General features: G+C 46.7%; 8 protein-coding genes across 8 annotated transcripts; 5 read left to right on the forward strand and 3 right to left on the reverse strand.

Moving 5' to 3' along the window:
- Positions 1–1,047: 1,047 nt before the first annotated feature.
- Positions 1,048–1,624, forward strand: RhiXN_08850 (HIT domain-containing protein; the record flags this gene model as incomplete). Its single annotated transcript, XM_043328666.1, has 5 exons — positions 1,048–1,073; positions 1,126–1,184; positions 1,233–1,342; positions 1,405–1,428; positions 1,484–1,624. 5 exons carry the CDS (start codon positions 1,048–1,050, stop codon positions 1,622–1,624), a joined length of 360 nt encoding a protein of 119 aa, XP_043180112.1.
- Positions 1,625–2,701: 1,077 nt separating this feature from the next.
- Positions 2,702–4,168, reverse strand: RhiXN_08851 (uncharacterized protein; the record flags this gene model as incomplete). The annotated part of the gene is made up of 9 exons (XM_043328667.1): positions 2,702–2,707; positions 2,766–2,812; positions 2,872–2,957; positions 3,011–3,201; positions 3,260–3,381; positions 3,430–3,570; positions 3,636–3,735; positions 3,794–3,883; positions 3,950–4,168. 9 exons carry the CDS (start codon positions 4,166–4,168, stop codon positions 2,702–2,704), a joined length of 1,002 nt encoding a protein of 333 aa, XP_043180113.1.
- A 5,159-nt stretch (positions 4,169–9,327) lies between these two features.
- Positions 9,328–10,046, forward strand: RhiXN_08852 (uncharacterized protein; the record flags this gene model as incomplete). The annotated part of the gene is made up of 4 exons (XM_043328668.1): positions 9,328–9,442; positions 9,562–9,592; positions 9,649–9,929; positions 9,982–10,046. 4 exons carry the CDS (start codon positions 9,328–9,330, stop codon positions 10,044–10,046), a joined length of 492 nt encoding a protein of 163 aa, XP_043180114.1.
- A 2,033-nt stretch (positions 10,047–12,079) lies between these two features.
- Positions 12,080–13,836, reverse strand: RhiXN_08853 (GTPase activating protein for Arf protein; the record flags this gene model as incomplete). Its single annotated transcript, XM_043328669.1, has 7 exons — positions 12,080–12,118; positions 12,174–12,511; positions 12,568–12,955; positions 12,994–13,294; positions 13,348–13,548; positions 13,598–13,716; positions 13,768–13,836. The coding sequence occupies 7 exons, from the start codon at positions 13,834–13,836 to the stop codon at positions 12,080–12,082; spliced, it is 1,455 nt and encodes a 484-aa protein (XP_043180115.1).
- Positions 13,837–13,938: 102 nt separating this feature from the next.
- On the forward strand, positions 13,939–15,635 carry RhiXN_08854 (RINGv domain protein; the record flags this gene model as incomplete). Its single annotated transcript, XM_043328670.1, has 7 exons — positions 13,939–13,953; positions 14,019–14,091; positions 14,149–14,358; positions 14,420–14,556; positions 14,613–14,787; positions 14,843–15,407; positions 15,458–15,635. The coding sequence occupies 7 exons, from the start codon at positions 13,939–13,941 to the stop codon at positions 15,633–15,635; spliced, it is 1,353 nt and encodes a 450-aa protein (XP_043180116.1).
- Positions 15,636–16,200: 565 nt separating this feature from the next.
- Positions 16,201–16,712, forward strand: RhiXN_08855 (4-oxalocrotonate tautomerase; the record flags this gene model as incomplete). The annotated part of the gene is made up of 2 exons (XM_043328671.1): positions 16,201–16,500; positions 16,569–16,712. The coding sequence occupies 2 exons, from the start codon at positions 16,201–16,203 to the stop codon at positions 16,710–16,712; spliced, it is 444 nt and encodes a 147-aa protein (XP_043180117.1).
- Positions 16,713–16,847: 135 nt separating this feature from the next.
- On the reverse strand, positions 16,848–17,340 carry RhiXN_08856 (uncharacterized protein; the record flags this gene model as incomplete). The annotated part of the gene is made up of 3 exons (XM_043328672.1): positions 16,848–17,067; positions 17,131–17,198; positions 17,260–17,340. The coding sequence occupies 3 exons, from the start codon at positions 17,338–17,340 to the stop codon at positions 16,848–16,850; spliced, it is 369 nt and encodes a 122-aa protein (XP_043180118.1).
- Positions 17,341–18,988: 1,648 nt separating this feature from the next.
- RhiXN_08857 (integrase core domain protein) lies at positions 18,989–20,274 on the forward strand (the record flags this gene model as incomplete). Its single annotated transcript, XM_043328673.1, has 2 exons — positions 18,989–20,166; positions 20,223–20,274. 2 exons carry the CDS (start codon positions 18,989–18,991, stop codon positions 20,272–20,274), a joined length of 1,230 nt encoding a protein of 409 aa, XP_043180119.1.
- Between the last annotated feature and the right edge of the window lie 1,649 nt (positions 20,275–21,923).

The following is a 21,923-nucleotide window of genomic DNA, read 5'->3' on the forward strand; positions in this document are numbered from 1 at the left end:
AGATAGTACGTCATATACAAAAGGATGTATATCTCCCTATAGTTGTACAATCGGCCAATCGACGAAAATTTGTCAAGTATACGCTCACCTAAATAGGTAAAATAACGGATCTTGAATGAATCGACATTGATCATGGGACTCGCCTCGTGGAGCGGGAGTTTGTTCTCCTTGAAAAGCAAACAAGTGAAAGGCTATCAATGTCAACATCCCAAGAGCTCCGATGGATAGGTGAACCAAGAAGACGAATCAGGACATAGAAGGTTTGAATGGCTGTATAATTCGATAGTAAGAGTAGTCTCCCCATTATTGGTTGGCAGGCCATTCTAGTAGGGGATAGCAAACGCTTGATTGATCTGGAGAATAATATGTTCCCCTTATTATAACGCACCCGATATCACACTTCAAGAAGCGGGTTCGACCTCTCTCGAGATGGTACAACGCTAGATGTGCCAGCCATGTCTGAGTCCGGCGGATATCATACTTGTTCAATTTCGTAGTTTCCATGGTGAGATGTATTGTCCTGATTTCCTCACCATCATGGTGAAGACAGGCAGGCAGGCCAGGGTTGAACCCGGGAGCCCGGGCCCTGACGCTTGTTTGTTTGCTGCTTGTTTGTCTGTTTGTGGCGATAATTTATCATGTCAATAGACATTATTCATTTCCACAGGCAGCTGCGACAACTATCACGTCCCACCAATTGGCTCAGATCTATTTTTGAGCGACTCATGCCTTATTTATCTGTGGACACTCTGTGAGAATTGGAATGAAAGCGCTGGCGATTAGCGTTGATCACATGGTCTTGATCACTCTCACGCGTGATCGTCAGGTTTCGAACGAGGGACTCAACGACCACATCTTGATCAAATTAATCAGTAATCCCTAGATAAAATGTCCTCGTTAGCTGGGTATATACATTCTTCGATATCTCGCCTTTGACTTAAACTGTACAGTTTTAGCTGTATCTTTTGCAAGATCATCAAAGGTAATGCATAATGTTATATGCGAAGCGCCGCATACAGCTGACGAAAGGTAGGGGAGATCCCCAGTATGAAGCTTTTGGAGACGAACCTCTCGTAAGTAACAATGCTTTGTTTTATTCGAGGATCTGAAGGATCTGCTTCCCAGATATGCATTCCTCGATATTGGCCCGCTCTCCAAGGGGCACTCGCTCGTCATTCCCAAGTGTATGTGGCCCACTGTGTATTAGCACAATATCTTATCCGACACTACAGACCACGGAGAGAAGCTGCACGATATCCCCGATGAATATCTTGCTGATGCACTGCCAATAGCCAAGAAGATTGCAGTTGCCCTGGGAGCGACGGATTATAACATCCTTCAAGTAAGCTATATTGGCTCCTCTTTGACCACGGAGTTGATAACTTGTCGTATTGATATTTCTAGAACAACGGAAGGATTGCGCACCAAGTACGTTACATACTTCATCTATATGATATTCTGTGGGGACTGATTGGCCCGTTAGGTGGTGCCTCACGTTCATTTTCACGTCATCCCTAAGCCTTCTGCGAGCGACGATGAAGGACTTGTTATCGGCTGGCCGACACAAGAGGTCAAGCAGGCTGAATTGCAAAAGCTCTTCGAGGAGATCAAGGGTAAACTATAAACTCAAGCAAGTATTCCTGACTGTGATAACTGTACCAAAGTGCGAAGAATTTTCGAATGAAGGTTGTTTGTCCGCGTCCTTAGGAAGTACTGGATGCATCGAACAACCGAATGATTTTTGAGATCTGTTACCCTTGGAGCCTATGATCCATGGAGAGAAAGGTAATAATGGCAAAATAAGGTAGAATTATCAGTACACCATCCCACGGATGGAACAGCGCTAGCTTCACGTAGGTTACCGGGGGGAGGGGCCTTTGTATCTCAAAAAAATCATTTATCAGAAGAAAATGCTCAGTATAAAGTCATGAGGTGCAACTAGTCGAACGCAGACTCCGCATCAGACACTGTACCAGAGTAATCTATTTGTTAAGGAATATGGTTGACTTTACGTGAGCTTGTGTGGTCAATTTCTCCAGGTTTAAAGTGCCGACTTTCATATGCTCAGGCCCATGAGCAGACATTATGTTGCTTTGATATTCATTATTCTCATGGTTGTGGTTTAAGATTCAAAGAAGTGAGACGAAGCTCAGATTGCAATCCCAAGAGGGGTTTTATAATAACGATATTCATATCTCACCCACGCTTTTGTAAATAAGCCAATACCGTTCGGCATGCGACCGAATGGGCTAAGTAATATATGGAACTTCTTCTAAAACCGATGCGAGGTGGGTGTAACGTAGCCTGCGGAGGCATACGGCCAATACTAGGGACAGACTAATGTCGGCGCTTACGTGAATCACGTGGCACAGGGGTATCAAGTTAGCCCCGCTCGTGACTATACCACTCACAAGACTTGCAACACGCGCCAGGCGTATAGATTTTTACCCGACCCAGCCGCCGTTCCTCTCAGTTTAAAGATGGAATCTCCCGAGCGGCCCGACTCGGGCATCCTCTAAACTGCCGGCTGGACTCCACTTTCAGTGCTACGAATAGTATAGACACATGACCATCGGCACATTTATAGATATATTGTTTGCTTCTCCAATACATGTCGCTCCACGAAAGTGAAGAGGCCTGTTCAGTAATTATAATACAAATAATTTAGTAGGAATAACGACGTAATGTACATCATCCATTTTCATCGCTGCTCCAGCGTGCTGGTGAACATCGTCATATGGCATAATCCGTTACTCGATACATACTTCTTCCTTCAGCTCGTTGTAGAGATTGTATATCCCATGCCAATGTTCTTTTGCAAGTACGGAACAAATTAGTTTACTATTGGAGAAATAAGATGCCTTCACTCACTACGATTCCAACATTCGACCTTCTCTTTCGGATCACAAGTGGGCTGTGTGCTTTCCACTAGAGCTGCACTGGCCTTTATCCATGGTCTGAAATTCCATGGTTAAATCATAAAAATTAATTATGAAGCAATTTGACTCACTTTGGGAGCGGCCAGTCGGAAAAGTGAACAAAAAACGCGTTAGATAACTCAGTTTGGGGGTTCCATTCAGCATCGGGCTCTTCATCCGAAAGATAGCTGCTATGGTTCGTCTTCCTGAACTCCCCCGTGAGTAAGGCATAACGACGATGAGGGAGGACCAAAGCTGAAGATGCGGAAATTTTGTTTATAACCTTTCACGTTGAATAATCAGCATGGGCAACAATGCTGCTATAAAATGGGATGATGTACCTCCATATCGAATCCGTTGGTTGTTTTAACCATTTCTTGGACCCGACCCATTAATGGTTTACTTGGAGTAATAACCATTATATGACTTGCAAGCTTTCCCCCTTCTAACCAGTACGCTCTCGCTAGGAATGATCAACGCTATATTACTTTCTGGTAGAAGTCCAACGTACGTAAGGCAATGCGAGCTTGGGGGGCGAGGAAAAGATGGTCCAGGTTATTGAGGACGATCCCATCAGAGTCCAGATATACCACACGAGTGTAGTTGGTTAAGCCAAAAACGTGAAGTTTGGTGAGAGAACTGATCCATGTAGCTACAAGGGGTTCGAAGTAAGTATTAAGCTCATTGATATACACATTTCAAGACTCCAAAACTCACGGTCCCCTCTTCCAGCATTCCACAGCTCCAAGGGATGTAAGTTGGCTCCGTAGTAGTTATGTGCCTTATCTAGCATGCGCCTAATTTGATTATCCGAGCCCTTATTTGATTCCAGTAAGTCAAAGGGCAGAGGTGCGTCGAAAAGTCGTATTATTTACCGGAGGGTACTCTTCAACCCAGGAAGCAGGGTGAATTAGAGCTAGCTCAGCGGCAACATTAAGGTGGCGCAACTGTCTGAAGTTGATTAGCTAGTATATGCGCGCAGTAAGCGGGGTTATTCGATCGGCTACTCGATAAATGGCTAGAGAGCGTACCACATTACATAGGTATTCTTTTCCTGTTGCGTAGAAGACGTAGGAAAATCGGGTTGGAGTCACTCTCTCCACGCCCAAGGTTGGCCAATAGCTTGATGCTGTAGCGTTGCGGCCAAAAATAGGAGGTGATGTTACGATGCACTGATGTGGTGGTGATGCATGGGAGACTTCTCCTGATTGCTGATATGATGAGGTGAGATTCTTATCACTGGAGAGCATATAATCCGCTCTATAGTAGTACCATGTCCCTCCTATTATTGCACAAAGAGTAATACATCCTCCTAGAATCAGAAAAAGCAGTTTGTGGTGCTTTCGCCTCCGTTGGGTATGCATGGGTGAGTAAGTTAAATAGTCCATAGTTATCGATCTCGAGGAGATGACGGATTCACAAAGCAAGCAGCACTTTTTATTTTACACTAGCAGAGTCTCCCAGCCGGTGCCAAGTAAACCCCCATCTTTCAGGTACTCATATAACAACCAATCCACGGTGTACACAAGGATTGCGCAGCCGGAAGCTCCTACCCACCGCAAGATGGTGTGGATGGAAAAAGACAACCGGACTCGGGATGCTTGTATCCTGAGACAGAAAGTCGTCGTCACCCACAATTTGATCAACAACGATACACATTGAAGGAGGTTGCGAAACAACGACTAAATCTAAATTCGCAATCAACTCTCGTAAAAGTCGTTACCGCGGAGCATTGCAGAATTAGGCTAACCGTAGTTTTTCAACCTCCCTAATAAATCAGATACAGTAGACTCTCATTCCATGCTCGCTCGTTCCATGCTCGCGTTTCGCTTCTCGATGGCAGTTTGCCGGACTATTTCATTTCGTCTGATTCCGCCTGGCTTTTATGCACAGCCACTGTCTTCACGCCAGTTTGCATGAATCCTTGTGCAATGTTCTTCCAGCAGTCTAGCTTCGCGCAAAAGTTCGTTTTTGACTGTAAAATATAACAAAATAATATAGCAATAATAAAATGCCAGATTCTGCCTAGGTTTGTATTGAACGCAACGGTTCCCGGTACGGTACATAGCCTATACTTCGGTGTGGTACCGTGCATACTACCAGATGAGTGAATGCGTATATGTATGCAATTCCATCTATGCACAGGTGATCGTGCATAACGTCACTTCTTGAAGCGGTACGAGTGAATCCTCCACGGGCTGCGGGTCTGTCACCATTATTCCTGGGGAGAAACCTGAAGACGAGATCCAAAGAATGCTTGAGCATGCTAGGCTCTAAGGCCTCTCCACTTATTTCATTTATGTGTATTTCATTCATCTTTTACTCTTTAAGCTCTCTACATATAATATGTGTCTATTTTAATGTAGCATTGACACGTCTTGCGCGTGTGTGCCATCCAAAGCCAACAGAAAGCTCAAAAGCCGCTGATTACAAAGCTGCTTATAAAGCTAAAATCATCCCGGCGAGCCCTAGAAACAATAATTTGAATTGGAGCCCATCAACGAGCATGGAACGAGAGTCTACTGTAATGAGTGCATCAGTGACTACTAAAGTCTCTTGTAAAACAAGCTTAAGACTGCACGTTTGAAACATATTCGAATCTGAGATTTATCATCAACTAGCGCGCGATAGTTAACGTTAGTGATCTGCACTATTCAAATGACACAGGAAGGCAATGCTGGATAATCCACAAAGCGAACTCTAAATTGCGGCTCGCGCGCTTTTCATATTATTCACGTATTGTTCTTATGACCAGCTCTCAGTTCTACTGAGCCTAACTCCTTATTACTATTTACCACACAGCTGTTCGTTGCTCAGCCTTTTCAGTGCATTTCTATTTAACTCATATGGAGCGTTGTGCGTCGTTGCACAACCAGGGCTTGGCCGCTCTGCAAAATCCGCCAGAGCTCGTGGGTCCGAAACGCTCGAGAAGCTTAAGCGAGACGCCCATGGTAATCTCGTTTATGCTGCTCAAGCATCTCGGGCTCGCGAGCTCCGGTGGATTTTGCAGAGCGGTGCTTGCGTCCGAGTCACGTGATTGCCCGCTGTTCCTCGCCTCATCTTGCCTTTTATCTTCTTCTACTTCATCCTGGCCCGCTTCGCCCTCTCGACTATACCCTTACCTTCGTTATTATGTCACGGATACACATTATCCCCCCCCCCTACCAAACCACTCTTTGGGCACAATTTGGACCACCCACCCGCAAGCTTTCACTCACGGTCAGGCGTCCCCGGTCCACTCTTGCCGCTTCGCGGCTGCAGGGGTCACCACCTTCTCCGGTCTGTTTCCCATAGCTGCTGGTATTGCTTCTTTATATCCTTCCTTTCTCCCATTCACATACTATCCATATATACATATATATACCATATCGCGTCACGAGCACGCCCAGGCTAACTCTGCGATAGTGGTCACACACAGCCAAGCAACGTAAACTACCAAAAATATGAGACTTATTCTGATCTGTGTCGTTGGATGGTGAATATTAAGGTGGCGTAATACATAGATAAGAAGTCGATCTATGTATGTATAAGTGAATATACGTGTATGGACATAGCATAAGTACAATGAAATATGTTGCGAGCTAGGAAGAGGGCAATAGGGAGAAGAGGAAGCCGGTAAGAGAGACAGGGGCACCAAGACGCGGGAGGGGCTTGCGCGTCGAGCGGTCATCCTTCCTTGCTATAGAGTGGATTGGTGAGCGAGAAAATGAAAGACCGCATGAGCGCCTCTGGAGAGGTGGGCAGTGACTGGGCTGTTCGGAGTCACGTGCGGTTGAGACTGGGATGCGCGGTGATGAAAAGAGATGAATATCCGCGTGTGCGGGCACGTGCTATATACATGCGACTCGGGAGCACACCCCCGTGTACCCCCTACTCCAGCGGACGAAAAGTCTGGTAAGGGGTTGCAACTCCTCAGATAAATAAGTACGCGCTGTGATACCTCGCTGACTCCATTCTACACCACACAACTTACATATTAGATTACTTTGCTCCCAAGCTTAAGGCCGATGCTGTGGGCATTATGAGGGGTAAAAAAACACGGGTGTACGGGTAGTTAGCTCTTAATTTACAGTCAAATATTGGTGCCTGATAACTCCAGTCCCTGTTTCGTGCTGATTCTCAGCCATCTATGGATATAGCACAGAGCTGGAGATTGTTGATGATATATTGCATGAGGATAATGTAATTATTCAAGACAACTCGTTCTTCTGTTACTTATATGATACGGAAGAACCTTGAACGCTGTTCCTCACGATACTTTATTATATAATACTGAACTGAGCCCAGGGCTGCTCACTTCCGAGAGTGGTCAATGCATGCGAACACGCATATATGGAATGGTCTGTCGCTGCAATGACTAGTGTAACCAGCAGTTCGAGAGGCGCATGCTGCCCAAACCACGTTAATAGGCTCGGGTGTAAGCCAGGGTCCCGAGACGCGAGTAGATGATCCAGCTGCGCTCAACGCCATACTACTAGTAAATGGTAGGGGAAGAAGAGCTGGGGGCTTTGCTTTGCTTGCTCTTCAAAATCTGCCAAGGTTTGCAAACGCTCGGGAGCGCTCCATGGTCCCCCTACGCTTGCCAAGGCTGGCGGCACAACGCACAATGCCTTAATCATTACACACTTTACTTAACATGGATACATAAGTGTCAACTCAGTATTCCAAAGTGACATAAATGTCAGCTGACTAAACTTTTTGTGAGGTTTGGGTAGCGTAGGGGGAACGATGGATGCTCTCAAGCGCTTGCAAACCCTGGTTGTTCCCGTAGAATTGTCTGTATATAGTCGATGTTTGCAAGCGCTGAAGTGGCGGAGGGGGGGGGGCGACTTCGTGTAGCTAGCCTGCATTGGTCACCGCATTTGGGTATCCTTCATAACTGGAGTTTCTCCAGGCAAGCTCTATGCTATGTATTTAGAAGCCATACTCGGCCTTGGGCCGGCACGGCAAGATAGGAAGGGATACAACTAAGATAGTGAGGAGGAAAGAACGACTGGGACCGGCGGGCGAAGCAGGATGGGGGCCGGAGAGGCGGAACGCCAAACCGGGGAGCCACCGGGGCCGCGCCACCGAGCGAGCTGGGTGGGCGGCCGAACCCAGTTGTCTGCAGACAGAGGTGCGGGTGGGCGGGACTTACAGAAAAAACGGGGAAATACGAGTGAATGGTGCTGCAAGTGATGGCGGGCTTGCGATGGATGTAGTGCGGGTGGAAGGGAAACGACGGAGCAAGCGTCGGACTATGTATTACAAATGGAATATACACACGTAGAAAAGGATAAGAACGTGAGGCCTGGCCTGAACAGCCCAGTACAAGTTTTTGCGGCCTACACAGGCTCCGTCGCAAAACTCCACTTTGCTCAAACTTGCTGCTGAATACTTGAGCTTATCCCTAGTATAGTCAGCCCAAGATTTTCCGTTAGTGTACATCCCTTGTAAATCCTCCCAGCTATGAGGTAGATTTAGATATGTCAAAAGGTGGCCGCTAGAATCAGGATCGTATGTACAGATTGGGACTCATAACTCTTCTTGAATTGATAGGAATTTCCAAGCTGTGCAGTACTGTTTGGATGGGAAGGTAATAACACAAACCTGGTGTACGCCCTGTGGGGCCACTGTGGGGATTTTTGGAGCCTGCTCCACCAAGTTCTTTCGTTAAGGGTGTAAATTTGCAGCAGCATCTTGACACTTTGGAGGGACTTCGAATGATCCCGTTTGGATCCGATGTGTTGATGCCTTTAGCAAACTGTTGTAGCCACTATCACGTGTTCTGTCTTCCGTTACCTGCAAATATGATTTTTAACAGCTACTAACAATGAATCCCGGTCCAGTGTGCAATCAGCCTATCACTCACTTCCCACTTGCGCGTATCCTTATCCCAATGAGACCAAACCTGCTCTTGGCAATATCTCGTGCGCATTATTGATCTCTGTTATAATTTGGCCTAGTCTATGCACGTTAATTAATCAATAGCTATACTTTCCTGTTTAACCTGCTAGATGATCCGCCGCTTTTTTGAAATAAGTCAAGAAGTAGACCATATTGTGTACAGCTGCCTACAACCTGAACATGTTCAATTTTGGTGGTGGCGTGACGTTTGACTGAGTAATATCACACGATCCGGACGTGTATGGTGCCGCATTCAGCCACCTGGTTTATGTTCATCTAATACCCTAACCTGTCAGTAAGTTGAGAAGACACATCACACTGGCTTATATTGTCAAAATATACAAAGTCTTTGCATGTTCGGATGGTACTTCTTAGGTTGATTAAAATTAATTGATGCACCAATAGGACGTGGAAAACTAAAGAAGCTCATGAGCAGCGGGGTCCTCTGTGTATAAAAACTAGCCCACCCAGGTCATTCCCTTCATTGTACCCCTCGTACTACTTCAACATAGCCTCTCTTACCATGCATTTCTTTGTTGCTCTTGCACTTGCTGTCAGTGTTATTGCTGCACCACCCCCAATCATCCAAGACCTTAATGCGGGCCTGCAGCCTGTTGAATCAGTTGCGGATACGCAAGGTTCATCGTTCACATACCCCGGAAGCTCTGAGGGTCGAGATGTTCGTTTAGAATATAACAGAGGCAAGCTCCCCTTCTTGTGTGGTTTCTCTGGCTAACCCTTGTATGTCTCATGGCAGATCCTGTTCCTCGTGCTGATGATAACAAATTGTAATTCGAGTGTTCTATTTAACAAAATGCCCTAGCTGACAAGCTTCTTATAATAGCCAGAGCTGTTATATTCTTGTCAAGAATGCCAACGATGGAAACGAACTGGGTTACTTTGGTCGGAGGTGGAAATCCGGCGGGTGGTATGGCCTCGAGGAAAAGACTTTGACTTTTACGGGTGAATACGATTCGCCTCTTCAAGTGAGATTTTCATACTTGAAGTCGAATAAGCATCCCTCTCGACTTGATTTCCGCTCCATGAACGGGGGTGATTGGTTTGGTACCCAAGCAACCAAACAATCTGAAGAAAATGTTAGAAAATATCCCTATGTAGGAGCTGGTAAGATATATTCAACTTGAAGTTTCGAACTGCAGCTGATTGCGTTACCTAGCTTTGCTCAAGACTGTGAATGAGGACATTGGTCTTAGCCCTGAAGAATTTGGGCAAGTGCATTGATATAAAAACTTAAATAAACAAACTCATCGCATACTCTATTCAGAGCTGTCATAGTCGGTACTAAAAGTGCCCCTCCTGACTCGCCCCCTCCACATGGCGACCATTCCGTTATGATGGGACACACTCCTTCTGAGTATGAGAGTGCTATCTGGACATACGATCCAGTAACCAACGACATTCGGGCACAGTTGATCAGTGGCGATGGGTCTTCTCCAAAAGGCAGCCTCTACTATTTAGGGGGATCAGGTACGCAAATGATATTATTGCATTAATTTACTTTGCTTATACAAGATCCGTCGCATTAGATGCATTCGCGATAACCAACGCAATTAATAAATTTAAGGGGTCCAAAACTATTGTACCAGTCGTAAGTGTGAGCTTGTCGATAAGAGTATATTATCACTAAGCATGGCCTACACAGACTTTCACCTGCGTTCGTCGTCTTGTCTCACCCTGAGATAATTTAATAAGAAATTAGCAAGGGGTGTATGCTTCAGGGGGAATGGGATGGTCGGGGGACTACTATTCATCTATTCTTCTGTAATATGGCTGTTTCTGAGGTTTCAGTATGATAGTAGATCTTCTTTCACGAATATTTGTCCGAGTCTTTTCGCTTCTATCAACCAGCGCTATAATGCTAGACCCCCCAACTTACGAAGAAAGGTGATGCTGGATGATCCGCAAGCCCCTATCTCTGTTTATCTATTTTCCAACTGATTGAGATTCATTGCCCGTTACATTCAATGATGGCCCACACTCTCCATATGGGTCTCTGGGCTAGGAGTGCGAAGCCTGGCTCACAATGGGCTCCATACATAATCTAATATTATATTGACAGAGCGGCTTGCTAATATAATCAGTGTCGGGGTAATTTATTTCGTACAGCATTCCCTATATATGGTTATATGATCGGCTCTTTCTCTGGTTTAGTGCAGATCGGTATCTTCGAGCATAACTACCTATTTTTCTTAAACTCAAACCAATTCGATCTGAGAGGTCAATATATGTGACAAGCTGCGGCTTGAGCTTAGTTAGCGAGCCGAAACCCACTCCATCTATTCAAAACGGTGCTAGATAGAGCTCATGAGTTGACAAAATTCGGTAGCACATCCTCAGGAAACGTATGCCATGCTATTCGGGAGCTTCAAAATTTGCACGAATATGAAGTGTACAAGACTGAGAGATCTCAATATATGCGCACGAACAAGCGTGATGCACGTGGGGATCGGGAATCCCCTTGTAAGGATGGGCACCGAGTTCCACACCTTTGTCGTAACGATTTAGAGACCTGGTGCAGTCTGGTGAGCAATAGTAACTCGACGTCGAATACATTAATATTACGCTATCACAGCCACGCTACGATAAGATCCCGGCGCAGCACCCGAAACCCTTGTTGGCTTGGCAGTGTGAAAGGTTAAAGGCGCGATCCAGTCATACGAAGTATACCTTTTACTTCAGCCAACTTGGTCATCTCGAGGTGGTCTACTTGGGCCCGTCAAAAGATTGTAGCGGGAGTCCAAGTTCTTAGGGATACGTCGGTCCCAGTTTGTTTTTCTCAAGTACGAAATGAACCAGGAGTACATATTTATATGGTATGCTCTCATAGGTGTAATTATTCGTACGTGTTTTTTTATTGCATGTATCTGGACCAACAGCTAACTGAATTCCGTAGTTGGCGTATTTTTACTGGTGGTGATTGGCTGTACTATCGCCAGTAGGAGGGAAGCCAGGTCCAATCAAACGAGCAATATCGGGGCAGTGGTGCTGCCCACATCTAAAGAAGTTGCCAAACGCCCGTCACAGGAGACGCTACCCCCTTACGAGACCGCGGCATCCACAGGGTGAGATGCGATTTACCAGGCAAACGAAGAGAACTAAATACAGTCTCAGAGCTGGATCTTAAGAGGGAATGGGATTTGGTGGGACGACTGTTTCGTGATGGGAAAGAATGAAATATATATCTGAAAAGAACTCATAAAACAATATCCAAAAGCTCCACAAAGCTGACGTATATACGGACGAGAACGCTGGTATTAGCGTTGTTCGCTCATTTGTGCCAAATAATCGCCAAGCTAATAGTATGATTACATAAACAAATATGACGCATAGATAGGAATGCGAACCCACCTTCAATGCGCCAGCACGAATACTCTCGGCTGCGTTTTGGACATCTGGATTCGCCATGACACGGGTCAACGCATCCCTCGCGGCTGCTTCGATACCAGCCAACGAGTCGTTGTTAAATGAAGTAGAAGATAGGCCGGCATTGTCAAGATCCTGGAAAGCATACATCATAAGTAAAGGGAATGCGCATAAACTAGATAAACTTGCGTCTTCTTCACGTCCAAAGTATTGGTTGCTTGAAATACTGGTGGCTCCGCGGAATTGTTGGAGTCGATTGGACGCTTCGGCCTGAGCGGTGGGGTCATAATCGTTCCTGCCAAAGTACATGTCCGAAGAAATGGCTAATGCCGAATGCTGAATGAGTATTGACATGCTTGGGAATTTTATCTAGACGCACCCTTTTGGTTCCCGAATCGATCCCGGGCGGTGGTAACCTCGTCCACCTCTGCGTACTTCTTTGCCGGAGCAGGAGCACTCGGCCCACCAGCGACTTGCCCAAACCCAAGCCTTCCGAAACCCATACCCAAACGCTCCACATCAGCCGAACTGGTCTTTTCCCCTGCAGTCGGCTTTAGAGCTCCTCCGCTCGGCGTCGACGCGGCGGTTGTTTTGGCGGCGGCGGCAGCAGCGGCCGCTTTAGCAGCTGCCTCTTCGCGCTCACGTTCCGCATCATACCCGAGCTGCTTGATCCTCTCTTCCTCTTCGCGTGCTTTCTTTTCGGCAGCTTCGAAATCGATGGGTGCGCCAGCTTTCTTGGCACCCAAGCCTCCTTTGGTGGCACCCAACTTGGATACACCGAGTTTCGATACTTTGGGCCCGGAACCAGGTTTAGGTGAGGCGGCGGAAGAAGATGAACGGAGCGAGGAGGATGTGACGGTACGAGGTGCAGTGGGAGCGGCGGGTGGAGTGGCAGTGGGTGTCGGAGGAAGGGGAACCTGCGTCGCACTGGCTGCTCTTCCGATTCCCGGAGGGCGTGCTGCAGGAGCAGCCGTGGTCGCAGCAGTTTAGCGGCAGGAGCAGCGGGTTTGTCCCATGACGAAAAGAAGTCGTCTTCAGCATCGGCGGCTGGTGCGGCGGACGAGAGTGCAGAGGGAGCGCCTTCAATGTGGATGCCTTGTGGGAATCTAAAAATAGTTCGTTAAAAGAAAAAGAAGACTGTCATAGATGTAGTACGTACCTTGTCGCATCTTCTCTAACACGTTTTTGAAGCTCCTCCTTGTATAGATCCGCGACGCGACCTTGGTATTTGGACTTGGTGTCAGCTGCGGAAAGTAGACTTGAGCCCCCGTGTTTGTTATAAAAATCGGTTGCGGATTGGTTGCCTCCGACTTTCATGGTCCTCAACTGTCCTAATTGCCAGGAATCGAGATTTGTGGAACTACGAGGGAGTGAGTACGAGCCCAGCAGAAAAGACACATAAAAGTCACCGAACAAAGCTGATATGGACTCCCATGTTGCGATGGACACTGGAACAATCGAGGCATATGTATACGCCAAAGGTAACGCTCGACCAAGTGGGGTTACGGGCCTTGCAGTCAAAGCATACCTGGAAGCCAAATAAGCACTTTTCCACTTTTTATATCTCTTATTAACCCACTTTGTTCGCTTTCTGGGCCTTCAGAACCTTGAATGCGGCCTCGGTCTCTTGTTTGGTGGGGTCAGCCATTTGGACGGATGTGGGTGCGACGTGGAGACAATTAGCTGACTAATTGGCGTTTAGCCCTGGATCACCGCTCACGTGACTTTGTGTCTTTATCCCCTCCACATCATGTCTGCCCCAACCGTATACGACTCCAGAAAAGGGTGAGTACTAGATATTCCAAATTGACCCATTTGACTTATTTTTAGACCTGCTGGATATGCATGGAAGAAGAAACACACCCGATAACTCCATCCGATAAACCTCGGTGGATACACCCCTGTGAGTTCTCTCCTCAGTTTATCGGCTTTCCTTGCCTTGACGCGTTTTTAATGATAGGCAAATGTACCTTGATCGCCCACGAAATATGTCTTCTTACTTGGATTTCCGAGTCCACCGCGCCTGGGGGTTCCACTTCCGCCAATGCCACGTGCTGTCCCCAATGTAAGACGCCGTACCAAATCATTAGCAACAAGTCAACTCTCTTGGCACTCATGAACTTGGTCGAAATGGGGGGCGCGGTTGTTCGCAAGGTCACCATGTTCAACGGTGAGTATTTCTAGCCCCATCACGACATTTACGTCCTTACCACTGACCTCGACACCAATAGGGATCTTCTTTGGACTACTCATCCCAGCGACTGCATATGGAGCCATCACAGCGCGTTTAATCTTGGGGCACGAGATGTACTCATTCCTGATCGGGAATAACCCATTCCAATGGTCATATGCGACCCTGGTCCACTTGGTGTGTCTATTGAACCTAGATTATTCACGGCCGGACTGACGCCTCTGCATGAATAGCCATTCATCTCCTTGGCCTTCCAAGGTACCCAGGTCACACAGGCCCGATCTTTGCTTCAGATCATGTGCATTTCTTTGCCAATGCTAGCTTACGACTCGGCCGGATCGCCTTCCCCAGCATCTATCTTCTCCTATCCTCCAAGTCCTACAGTCGTGTTGGCATTCCTGCCATGTGGTCAGTGACTTCAACATATCATATTCGTTCTCAGACCCAACTGAATGTTCCCCAGTCCAAGCAGCATACGGCTTCGCCAAACAAAAGCTCTTTGACATTGGTGCCGAGGCAATCATCCGTTTCGCCGCATACCGAATCAGAAGGCGCCTCCAACAGCACCAGGACACTCTCCGCAGACGCAGGCCCAACAGCCGCCAGATATCCGAATCCGAAATACAAGGCATCAATCAAGACCTCGACGATATACAGGCCCAGCAACAACAGATCGCCCAACATGCTCCCGAAGTTGCCCCTGCTCGAGCAGAGCCAGCTGCAGTGGGAGAGCGCCCGCCCGTTTCGTTCTTGTTCACTACCACTTTGATGTTTCCGTTTATCTCCTCTGCTGCTGGTACTGTCCTCAACATACTGTCCGAGCGGTCTCCGGCAGTCAGGACGCTGATTGGACTGCGTAAGGATGGGATCGACCGGCGGTTCTCGCGGCCCATCGCATCAGTGACTGGACTTGGGTTCGGCGGTGGCGGATTCTTCGATCGGCTCAGTGTTGCTACCGGCTTTGGGCACTCGGAGGGTAGACTGGTGCTGAGGAGGGGATGGAGTTGGGATGAGTTTGAGCCGGTGTGGTGAGTACAATGGAAGAGCTATTGGTACGTGGCTGAACTTGTCGGACTAGGTGGCGCAACGTACTTGGGTATGCGATATATGTGGTGATCCACGACGCATGGGACTTGGTATATGCGTGGCTACGCGTTACTGAGCGCAGGTCGAGGAAAATTGTCGACCGTGCGTTTGAAGGTGTGGATCTGGGATCGCTGGACTTGAGAGAGTCGTGGAGGCTTGATGGGAACTGAGGGACGTCGATAGCTGAGAGGACTAGAGCCGTAGGTGGTTGGGGTCGTCGAGAACTGCCGGACGAACTGTCGGGGCAGTTTGGTTGCCACAGCTGCATGGATATTTGCTTTCGCATCACAGTGGATACGCTCGGATTTCTGTATTTGTTTCTTGTACGCCTTAGTGAGATAATCCTAATACATTCAGCCCCATCTTTCTTGAAATTCTTGGGATTATGGGTGCTGACTGACACTATACGTCTGCGGGTATAGACATCCGAGCTATACCTCAGCCCGAATCCGCCTCGGCGAACCTGACTCATCATACTTTAGGTTCGTTGTGACTACAATACTGAGCTGGCTAATGTGGTAGCTTGACAACCATTTGGCTGACCAGAGTGCACTGAACATTTCCAATTCGGTCGGAGTATCCCCGAGAGGCATATACCGACTTTCTCGGCGAGGTATAGGACCAGGCTTAAAAGAGACTTCAAACAGCACCTTACCTCCAACAGTCACTCGGCTCTATACACTCAGTTATACATACTCAACTTCACATACATACACACCTTCGCCCATCATGCCTATGCACAGAATCTACACCGTCCCAGGCCTCTACTCTGTCGCCGAAAAGCAGGCCATGGCATCCGCCATTACAGAGCTCTACACGTCCTTTGGCCTTCCCGCATTCTACGTGCTTGTCTTCTTCATCGACCTGCCCAAGGACTCGTACTACATCGGCGGCAAGCCAGACGATAACTTTGCCCGCTTCAATGTCCAGCACGTCGCACGCGCCTTGCCAGATAAGCCATCGAAGCTTCAGTTTATGCAGGCATACGAGAAGGCTCTCAAGCCGTTTACCGCTGACAAAGGGCTCAACTGGGAGGTAAGCCGAACCAAGTTGGACCGAAGCATGCGTTGGTGTGATCAAGACTAATGCCTCTGTGTGTGTAGGTGAACATCGACGAAGCCGATCCCTTGGTCTGGCATACGAATGGTGTGTCTCCTCCTGTGCCTGGATCAGACGGAGAGAAGCTATGGGCGAAGCTGAACAAGGTGGTTCCGTTTGAGGGGCAGGCATGGAAAGACCTGGACTGAATGCAGATGAGGGCATTGTAGATAATTCAGATATAGTAACGGGGGTCTGTGCATTTTACATTCATAGAGTATGGATCAAAATGGCGGGTCTAAATTGACTGGGTCATGCCTACTAGAACATAGCTAATCTGCCGATCAAATAATTGGAACTGGTACATGGACCGGATATGGCTGAGGCACTGATCTATCAATCGGATACGGCTGAGGCACGTGTTTGACTACCTCCACAGGATATGGCTGAGGCACCGGACGGTCCACAATCTTTTCCACAACCTTTTCCACAATTTTTTCCACAGGATACGGCTGAGGCACTTTGACATTGCCAGACACATTCACAGAGACAGGATCACGGCTCCTGAACAAGTCCGATAAGCTCAATCTAATGCTGTGGTCATGAGATATGTATGGCCCCACTTACTCAATGGCGCTGCGTTCATCACCTGCATATTGCATACTCTGGCGACGTTCATTGTTCTCATGGTGAGACTATACATATGATCTAATAAGTCTGACTGAGCTACAATACGCAAAGCACGATTCAACTCACTACAGCCCCACTAAACGACACAGGAGCTCCGAGGACGCAAGCAGCTCCAGCAAACATACAGCTAACAGTGAGCAACTTCATAGTCAGTTCGAGGTGGTTAGAGACAGCAGTTATGACGAGTATACACAGGTGGATAGACCTGGCCTAAGTCGCTCTCTTATATAGCATACCCGCGGGCCCGCAGCCAAAGTCGAGACTCTAAGCGGATGGCCAGCAGAAGACACCGGTGTCAAGCCACCTGACATCTGTACCTTGCACTGTCCAGCATAATAGACTATCAGCTGACTCGCGCTCCAATCCCAGCCAGATATAGATATATTGGTGGAGGAGATCCGTGGGTCAGACTTCCATCATTCCGGCGAACAGCGTCGATCAGCCGAGTTCACCGTCCGGCGCTAGTTTGTGTTTGCCTCCGATATCAACCTGTCTCCGGTTATACCTGGATGGGCATCAGCCACTTCAGCCACTTCAGCCACACTAGTACCAACAAGGCACAGTCATCGACGGACGCTCGGGTGCAAGTCCCCGCTGCCTTCCTATGGGTAGTACGGCGCTGGACACCAAGGGCTAGCCAAATTGCAAGCCCCATGAGTAAAGCCGACATGGGTAAACGACACTGACAACAGGTCCCAAATGAGCTATAGCTCGATTGGACTTTGACCCGGGAGCATTTCTGGGGTACTCGCCTTGCCCTTCTTCCTCCGTCATAGGGGTGTCTATCGGCCCGTCGCCCGTCGATCGGGTTTAACTCAGTCGATATTAGTTTGGCTGCCAGCATGCCACGATGGCCTTTGTTCCACCAGAAGTGTATATTTTGCCGGCATCCAGTATCGAAAGATAGACTTGCAGTGTATTTTCATAGGTTCCATCTAAGGACTGAGTCTACAAATGCAGTCTAAACAGCGAGGTAAGCCTGTAATTAACAAATGTGTACGAAATTAAAATACGAATAAATCATGGTGGGAAGCTTTGGTTGGTGGGTTTGTAATTCATAGTTAGTACTATAGAATATGAGATGATAATATCTATGGGGACCACAAGCGAGACAACCCAAACGAAAGGAATGGCATGATGATCGTAATGAAATGCTCAAGGACAACAAATCTGTGTAACAAGTAACATGGGCGCTTGGTGCATCAGACTTAGTGCATTGGCGTATCTGCTTTGTGTTCTGGCCGCCGTTCTGCAAAATTCACGGAATACTGCCAAAGAGCCACACGACCATATCATATAACAGCCGCCGTCTTACACGACTGCCCATTGTCAAACCGCCGTGCTGTCAGTACGTTCCCCGGTCGTCTTGGTCTATCCTCCATCAGATGCTTCCGCTCGCTTCCGCTCGCTTCCGCTCGCTTCCGACGGTTCAGGCTCATTGGCAAATTATAAGTAATCACTACTGTAGAAATATCATGTATATAGTGGTAAATACAAGAAGGATCTGGAATGTGCTGGAACATGCATGTAATCGAGTCAAGCGACGATACCTAGTCATATACTAGATGACTCGACTATAATGTAAAGGTATAAATACGGGTGCATTCGACCGTATAGTACCAGACCTCTCTTTCTCTTTATTCATACCACTGTCTTTACTATCACTTTGTATTCATATAGTTCTATTTACAAACATATTCTTTCTACAGGTTATGAGCCCCGATTGAACGCCTATAACCAACCGTAAATAGAATATATAAACCACTTACCCGAGTATGCTCAAACACAATAAGAAATGGCTGAGAAAACACCAACCATTACTGGTGCAAGCGGATTGCACCGAATCCCATCCCTCCGGGGAACTGAGAATTACAACACATGGCGTATACAGATGGAAGATATACTTACCGATCTCGATCTGTATAGCTATGTAGACGGCAAAAATGAAAGACCCGAACCTAAGATAAAAATCAGGGTTACTGGTTGCAAAGACGACGATGGAAACGACTTACCCGACCTTGAAGTAGGCGATGATGACTCCGCATACACGGAATGGATCAAAGCCGATCGTAAAACACTGTCAAATATTAGATTAAGAGTCGAAGGGAACGTACTTACACACATACAATCATGTAAGTACTCCGCCGACGCTTGGAATCTCTTGGCAGCAACATTTCAAGTTAAGGGTACTGTTGGACTAATCAACTTACGAAGAAAGTTCTTCAGCCACAGGATGTCGGACAGCGAAGACATTGAGGAACACATACAACGTATGCGTGGATGGTTCCAACAAATCAATGACATCGCACCAAACTCGTGCACTGAAGCCGATTGGATAACCACGTTAGTAGCAAGCCTACCTGACTCATGGGACACGTTCACCCAGTCTGTAAGCTTCGAATTCAACACTGAAGACAAGAATAAATTAGCCAATCAAGTGAGTGACTTACGCTCACGTATTATGGCCGAAGCACACCGAAGAAATACCCAACAACCTGACGGTAAGACTTTCTTCGCTACAAATAAACCGAGCTTCAATAAGTTCGTACGTACCAATATGAGTAATAAAGGCCCAGATAAGTCTAAATCGAAATGCAATAACTGCGGAAAGATTGGACACTGGGCAGCCGAATGCCAAGGTCCAGGTGGAGGCGTATTCAAGCCCAACCATCCAAATAAAGGCGGTCAACCAAACAGAAGATTCAACGCACCAGGAAAAGCTAGGAATGGCAATGCCCGCACGCATATAGCCATAGCTAATAACTCCGAACATAAAGAATATGCGTTCTCAACTCTCGAGGACGAAATAAGCCTGATAGGCAAGACCCCCAACACCTGGATAGCGGATAGCGGCACTACTACTCACATAGCAATTGATCGGAATGCATTCTCCAATTATACCAAGTCATCCGGCTACGTCGCCGGAGTCACTGGCAAAGAGCCAATAATGGGCCGCGGCACTGTAGAGCTATTGTGCTTAAATAATACAGAGAAGAACAAATACACAAAGATTAAGCTTACCAATGTAGCTCACGTACCGAGTTTGCCCGCAAACCTAATCAGCTTATCATTAGTAACTGATAAAGGCACTAGAATTCTGATGGATCAGAATGAATTGCAAATACTAGATAAAAACAATAAGCCAATCATTATTGGATCAAAGTTGAAAAATTGCAAACAAGGAAACCTTTGGAAGATCAGCGTGAAACCCATAAACAATTGCAATCAGAAGCTTGAGAACAATAAACTTACTGAAATAGTACTGACCAAACAAACCAGACGCACATGGTTTGAATGGCACAAGGTACTTGGGCACATCGGCCCGCAAGCACTCCAACAACTAAAATCCAACAAAGCAATCAACGGAATGGAGATAATAGAAGACAATATTGGACTCAACTTTGAATGCAACGTATGTATGCAGTCAAAAGCACACACCCAACCATTTCCAAAAGAATTGCAAACCAAAGTGTCTGAAATTGGCAAATTAATCATTACCAATGTATGGGGACCTGCTCAAACTACATCTATAGGACAATACAGATATTATGCATCATTTACTGACATTGCAACTAGATTCACTTGCTTAGGATTTCTCAAACATAAGGATGAAACTCTGAACAAGTATAAAGCATTTGAAGCAATGATAAATACACAGAAAGATAAAAAGATAAAGCAAGTACGCTTTGACAACAGTCGCAAATTTGTAAATAAAGATTGGATTGAACACACTAACCTGAAAGGTACAATTTTAGAAACCACAGCCCCATACTCAGCGCAACAAAATGGTATTGCTGAAAGGTTAAATTGCACATTAGCAGACAAAGCACGTGCAATGCTACTCAAATTGGGCGCACCAAAGTTCCTTTGGAACAAAGCAATTGCGTACGCCTGTTACCTGAAAAATTGAGTACCAATGCAAGTGCAAGGAAAGTTCTGGAAAATGCTGTTCAAAGCATTTTGGGGTAAGAGACCCAACGTAAGTGTACTGCAACCATGGGGAACAAAATGCTATGTACTGGATCAAGGAGAGAGCTGCTCTAAGTTAGAATCAAAGACATTCACAGCTCTATTTACCGGCATATTGGATGTTCAAGGCAAAAGCTGGCATTATTACAAAACAGGAGCAAACTGTATATTGCACTCACGCAATATATTGTTCCCAAGAACCCATACACAGGCCAATAACATACACAACAGCACAGATTGGGGGGAATTGGTTGTTCTGCCTGCTGAGGGGAGAGAGTGACTCATACCAACAGCACTGCAGAACAACATGACAAAAATGCTAGAACAGGGGGAGCAAATCAAGTCAGTGAACAAATTAAGTCAGAAACAAAACATACTAGTGAGCTGAAAGATATAAAAAGCAAAGGAAAGAACAAACAGAAAGCATCAAACTCACCAAGCCAATCTACTAAGCCTAAACTCACCACTCATGCTGCTGTTCCTAAACCCAGCTCTACTTGTTCTAAGCTTACTATGTGTTACAAACTCCTTAACTATACCACTGGATTTGGACAATTTTTCTAATATTTTTAGCATTTTTTACGAACTCTTTATCTTTACTTTTTCAATCACGTGATCTTGGCGCTTATCATGCCAAGATGCCACGCCAAGATGCCGTGCCAAGGGCGCCTAGGAGAAAATCCACGCTTCTGCGCAGCCCGCAGCACTCTTCCTATTTCATGTATACACTTCTTTTCTCATGCACACAGACCATGTAGATA

The sequence above is a fragment of the Rhizoctonia solani genome, chromosome 5 (genome assembly GCF_016906535.1).
Source record: "Rhizoctonia solani chromosome 5, complete sequence".
In the NCBI taxonomy this organism is placed as follows: Eukaryota; Fungi; Basidiomycota; class Agaricomycetes; order Cantharellales; family Ceratobasidiaceae; genus Rhizoctonia; species Rhizoctonia solani.